Source organism: Frankliniella occidentalis, unplaced genomic scaffold, assembly GCF_000697945.3.
Source record: "Frankliniella occidentalis isolate FOCC.00 unplaced genomic scaffold, Focc_3.1 Scaffold1450, whole genome shotgun sequence".
NCBI classification, from domain to species: Eukaryota; Metazoa; Arthropoda; class Insecta; order Thysanoptera; family Thripidae; genus Frankliniella; species Frankliniella occidentalis.
The window spans coordinates 24759-30480 of record NW_026268551.1 but is presented as its reverse complement, the minus strand read 5'-3'; the positions used below and the strand labels follow the sequence as shown (position 1 = coordinate 30480).

Sequence of the window (5722 nt, the reverse complement as noted above, 5' to 3'; positions counted from 1 at the left end):
ACCCCCGCCGCGCCCCTCCCCTCCTACCGTCCTTTATAAGCCCCGGCGACCAGCACCGCCCCATGTCTACCTCTCCAGCCCCTCGAGATGTCCCCTGCAGTTAGGATCCTGGCCGCGGTGCTGCTGGCGGCCGTCCTGGTGGCCACCGTGGTCGCCGACCACCACGAAGAGCACGGCCTTCCTGAGCCCTCTAGGGTCCTGGTACCCCCTCAGCCAGGTCCCGTACGTTACCTCGAGACATGGCATCGTTTGAGTCCCTAGCCGTATTGCCCGGATTTCGACACGCTCTTCTATTAATCCGTTGGAATCTGTTGCAGGAACGTTCGGACTCCTCCGACCAGCAGGAGCACCAGCGCGACAAGCGGTAAGCAGTTGGCCGGACCACCCCCCAGATAACAGTGTGTCTTGCCTGGTCGCCCCCCTCGGTCCGGCATCAGGTCTGCTGGAGCCCCGCGCCGCCTGCGCAGCAGCCGCCTAGACGCCGGTTGGCGCGGCGCCACGAATGTTATTGAGTCGTTTTGAAGTGTTTTGTTACGTGTAGTTTTCTGAGTGGTGATTTATTGATCCCTGCCCGGGTGTTTTCTGTCCGCAGGTACGTGTACTCGTCCCCCGCCTACGTCCGGCCCGCCGTCGTGCCCGTGGTGCGGCCCGCGGTGTACGCCACGGCCGCGTACCCGGCTGTGTCGGCGTACCCCGCCGCCGTGTCTCCGTACCCCTCCGGCATAGCGGCGTACCCCACTGGCGTTGCGGCGTACCCCACCGGCGTAGCGGCGTACCCCACCGGCGTGTCGGCGTACCCCGCCGCCGTGGTTCGCCCCGGCGCGGTCTTGGCCGCCCGACCCGCCGTGGCGGTCGGGGGCTACGGCGGCACCGGTGGCTACGGCGGCTACCGGGGCTACTCCGGAGGCGGCGGCTACCGCTCGACAGGCTCCCGAGGCTACAGAGGCTAGCCTTGCGCCCGAGAGGTTTGCAACCAATCGCACGCGGCCCCTGGCGGCCCGCTCAGCCCCAACCCAGCCGGCAGACTGCCCAAACACCTGACCTGCTTCTTATGTCTATTCCAGGATCGTCCGTCCCTAAATGTCACCAAGAAGCGAAGATGTCCGTGTGAAATAGTTACGAATAAAAAAAATTGGTGACATAAGCTTTGAGTAATTTCCTTTCCTGTTTTGTCTGGTGCCATAACAACCGAAAGACTTCTATCTGGGCTCGAAATTAATCTTCTCTAAGTTGATATGCCAGTGTATTCTGTATTGATCAATTGAATGTCGAATGCAGTGTGCATACTGGCAGAAGAATATGTGTAGTACCCTGTGCACTAGCATTGTGAAGCATGTTGTCTTAGAGCCTGTTGACTTTCAGTTCCAAATGTGCTCTGACTTATCACCAGACAATAAAAAAAAGAACAAAAACAAATGTATATCGTGTTGGATCGATCTAGCTGTTTTTAGTTTTGTATGCATTATTTTCTCTCTTGAAAATACTAAAAACAACAGAGACTCTAATCAAATTGATGCGACTTGCGAGTGATGCCTATTGTGACAATGACCTTATGGCTGCAGGCTTAAAGTTTTCACCCATATCGTGTCAGAGGAAAAGTACTGAAAACAGTTTCTAAGAAAGAAACCCCAGGGAATGGCTGTAAATAATTTATAAAATGTTGTTGTTTGGCACTTAAACATTACTGTACAGATTTTATTGACACGAAATAATATGAGACCATCATGATGACTTGGTGATTGATGACTGGGCTCTCCGCCGGAGAGGTAGAAAATGACACGTTTGACGACGACGCTAGACTCTTCACTTCTTCCCCCTGCAGGCAGGACAAACCAGAGTCAGAAACACGATTCCACAGAACAGGTTGCTTCCTAGAAAAACACAAGTAAGGGGAAGAGCACCCCTCTTACTCACCAGCCGTAGCTCGACGACTGTGAAGATGACTGCGAAGACGACTGTGAGAAGGAACCGCCCCCACCGCTGCCGCCGTAGCCAGGGTTGTAGCCACCGCCGCAGGAGTTGCACGGCGGTGGGGGTTGGTTGCACGAGTGGCACACGGGAGCCTCCTGGTAGACGGGTACCGGCACGGGCTTGTAGACGGGCACGGGCACGGGCTTGTACACAACCTGCGGCTGCTGGGGCCGGCCGCAGACGTCGCAGTACCCGCCGCCGCCACCGCCGTAGCTGCATAGAGGACAAATGTTCGAGTGAGTGAGGGGCGACATCTTCTCTGACTATTTCCTCCGCTCCCGCTGGTTGGCGTGTTGCGCTTACCCGCCCTTGTTGATGACCACGGACACCGAGGGTAGGCCGCCGCCGTAGCCACCTCCGTAGCCGCCGTAGCCGCCGCACTTCTTGCAGATGTGCCTCTTCTTGCGGAAGTCCTTGCTCTCGGACGTTTTCTGAAATATGGACGAGGGTGAGAATTTGCGGACGACATGCACCGCGTGCTTCAGTTCTGCACTACTTCTCAAAACTTACCACACCATCTCCGTCGACATCGTCGTCGTCGTCGTCTTCTTCGGCAACGGCTGCCGCGTCCTCCTGGCCCACGGCGTGGACGTGCTCGTGCGAGTGCTCGTGCGAGTGGTCGTGGACGCTCTTCTCCTCGGATGCTTGCTCTCCTGCCGCAGGTGGCGAGAGGCCAATTGAGTCAACGTCTTCTTGGGATGATGATGACGACGATGACTCCTCTGGCATGTACGAGTCCCTAGTGGCCTCCTTCGCGTCCTTCTCCGAGTCTTCCGGCATGTAAGAGTCCTTGGCACTCTTCTTGGAGTCCTCTTTGGAGTCCTCCTTGGAGTCCTCGGGCATGTACGAGTCCTTGGCGCTCACCTTGTCACCCTCCTCGCTGTCCTTTTTCGATTCCACGGTAGGCGATTCCACTGCCTCCTTGGCGGCCGTCGAGTCTACCTTCGGTGGCTGACCGATGAGAAGAAAGTCATCGACGACGGGCCCCTCGCTCAGGGCCTTGAGCTCGCCTGCCTCGGGCAGGTACGAGTCGGCGTGGTCCTTGACGAACTCGGAGTCGGTCGGGGAGGGAGCGGTGCCCAGGGCCAGGAAGTCGTCGGCGCCAGCTTCACCTGAGGAGGGCTGCTTGGGTATGTAGGAGTCGCTGCAGACGGAAACAAGGCACGAGTTAGCGCAGTACTTCAACCTCTAGTGCGAGCTCTAGGCAAAATAGACCAGTGCCAGAGATCTGGTCTCGACCAGGCCCAACTTACATGGCCGGGGGCAGCAAGTAGTCGGCAGGCTCGGGGACGGCTGGGGCGGTAATCTTGGCGGGGGCAGCGTCAGACGGTGAGGCCTTTCTCCACTCGGTGGCGTCCGGCTCGCCAACTGGCGGAGGGAGCAAGTCGGTGGCGGGCTCGGCCACAGACGGGGCATCCTTGGCCTCCTCCACGTTCACGTCGGACCTGGGCTCGGCCACCGCGGCCGGCTGGGCCCAGTGGTCGGACGAGTCCACGACGGGAGGGACAAGGTCCGTGACGGGCTCCTTCACATCGGCCACCTGCTCCTTGATCTCAGAGGCGGCCTCGTCGGCCTGGACCATCTTGAGTGCGTCGACGAGCTGCGTCCAGAACTGGACCGTGCTCTCGGAGTCGTGCTTCGGAGGCTCCAGCTTGTCTGACGGCTCCTGGGCGGCCTCCGCGGCGGGGGCCTCGTCCGCGCGGGGCTCGGCGGCCTGCTTCGTCCACTCGGAGACATCGGCGGGACCCTCCGACGGGGGAAGCAGGGTCTCCGATGGAGCGCTCACGACTGGCGCAGAGGCGGCGGCGGGGGCCGCACCCCAGTCCGCGGCAGAAGCCTGCTGGTCTTGGACGGGAGGGCGCAGCTTGGTCAGCTCCTCGGATGCGGCGTCGAGATCTATAAATGGAGAAACGTGGTTAAGGGGCGCTTAGGACTGTGTGACGCTCACCCGCTCAACAGCGCCGACGCCGCCGACGCGACGCTCACCTGCCACCTCGTCCGCCGGCCTCGGGGCGTAGTCCTCGTCGCGCTCGGCCTGGGACTCGGGGTCCCTGGGGTCCGGGATGAGCACGCGCACGACCTGCGGCAGGTCGCTGTCGTCCGAGGTGTCGACCTCATTGGTGAGTAGCGGGTCGGCCGTGGAGGGCGGCGGCCGGATCACGTCCACGAGGAACATGCGGCGGGTGGGCCGCGCCGTGCGCACCACGTCTGGAACGAACACAGAAGGAACACATGTTAAAGCGTTTCGAGTTTCCCGCGCTCGATGCGCATATACTGCACGGTGAGCACTGAGCAGCTCATTTAATGCTCGGCGCAGCCATACACACACCGACCGAGAGGAGGCGAGAGGCTCTTTGAACCCGGCACAATATGGAAATTCGCATGAAATTTTATTTCGTTTGCGTCATCTCATCTCGACTCTCGCGAATAAGCGAGTGACCCCCTCCCCTTCCACGGCCGGCGAGGCTCGGTGCGCAGTAAGTGCCTGCCGCTCATTTCGATGGAGAAGTGGCGGCGCAGACTAGCCCGGCCTCGCACACAAATTGGCGAGGGGTTCGGAGGGGGGAGGGGGCGGAGACAGTTTGCCACCCCAAGAAAAAGGAGAAGAAAATTATTAAGGAGCCATACACCCTGTCGCGCTCCACCGGCGAGCGCTCAGTACAAACCCATTACCCACTACTTGGAGCCCACCACACCAGCGCCGCCAACCACCGCGCGCCGCGCCGCAAGATATCTCGCCTAACTCAGATGTGATGCTGCGAGGATGACAGCCGGGCTCGACGTGGTGATTTGCGAGTGATAAACTGTGAGAAGCGGCTGGGCTTCTCTACGGGTGGCTGAACCTGAGTCGGGACGAAGGGCATCGCCATCAGCGGCCGGGCAGTCGCCACCCGCGGGAGGCCAAGCAGCAGCGCGGCTCAGTTTGAATTTGTAGGCGGCCCGCTCTAAAGTTCACAGCTTCGACTCGCTCCATTCACTCCGAGCTGCTTTATTCTCCGCTCCTTCTTTTTTTGTTTTACGGGCAGCTCTTAATTAATCTCTCCAAAGCCCCCTCCCCCCGCCTCAGTCAGTTCCTTTCTCCCCTCTCCTCATGCAACGCCCTTACTCTGCTCCTTGTCCCTTGCACGCCTCACAGGCAGCCACGATCCTGTCGACCGTGAAAGCGATTGTCTGAGTTTTTTCCCTTCTCTCATTCCGGTGTGGCTTGAGTACTTTTCATTTCAGCCGTTTTCGTTGGTTTTGACCCACCCGCGACCGCGCCTCGGTCACCGTTGTTGACAAACCATAACGAGTGAACAGACACACTCGCGGCCCGAACCCGCCTGGCGTGAGGTCTGGGCGCCCACATGCCCGTCGCGGCGGCACTTGATTCATCGCAGTGCCAGTGTCGTTCTATCTTTCCCATCCGTCCTTCGCGCGTCCTCTAGAAACAGACTTCCCTCGGCCTGGCCTGACGTGCCGTGGCGCGGCGCGGCCAGGCCACTTCCACCAAGTGCGAGGCTGCGCCTGAAGCCGCTGATCCCGCGCCTGGGAACTGATTTTGCCGGCCCTGCCCGCCGACCCGCAGAGTCGAGCCCGCCATCAAAATATCCTGATGACCAACAAAAAGCTGGTCCCTGGTCCTGGTCCCTCTCGCCTCACCTTGGGCTCGGCTGGCGGGGCTTTTGCCTCGCGTTTGTTCAGCGCGCCGAGTGTGTCGCAGGGACCGGGGACCGGGTGGGCCGAGCAGCGCCGCCCGCCGGCTTGGCCC

At 60.3% G+C, this 5722-nt stretch overlaps 2 protein-coding genes across 2 annotated transcripts; one reads left to right on the top strand and one right to left on the bottom strand.

The window, feature by feature from the left end:
- Window positions 1–68: 68 nt before the first annotated feature.
- LOC113205405 (larval cuticle protein F1-like) lies at window positions 69–1144 on the top strand. The gene is made up of 4 exons (XM_026421015.2): window positions 69–222; window positions 318–364; window positions 593–965; window positions 1065–1144. Exons 1-3 carry the CDS (start codon window positions 88–90, stop codon window positions 948–950), a joined length of 540 nt encoding a protein of 179 aa, XP_026276800.1. The 5' UTR covers window positions 69–87; the 3' UTR covers window positions 951–965; window positions 1065–1144.
- Window positions 1145–1660: 516 nt separating this feature from the next.
- On the bottom strand, window positions 1661–4179 carry LOC113205412 (fibrous sheath CABYR-binding protein-like; the record flags this gene model as incomplete). The annotated part of the gene is given in 6 exon segments (XM_052276035.1): window positions 1661–1816; window positions 1915–2184; window positions 2275–2402; window positions 2482–3115; window positions 3225–3867; window positions 3958–4179. Coding segments are annotated over 6 exon segments (1910 nt in total), but the record flags the coding sequence as incomplete, so codon positions are not given.
- Window positions 4180–5722: the final 1543 nt, after the last annotated feature.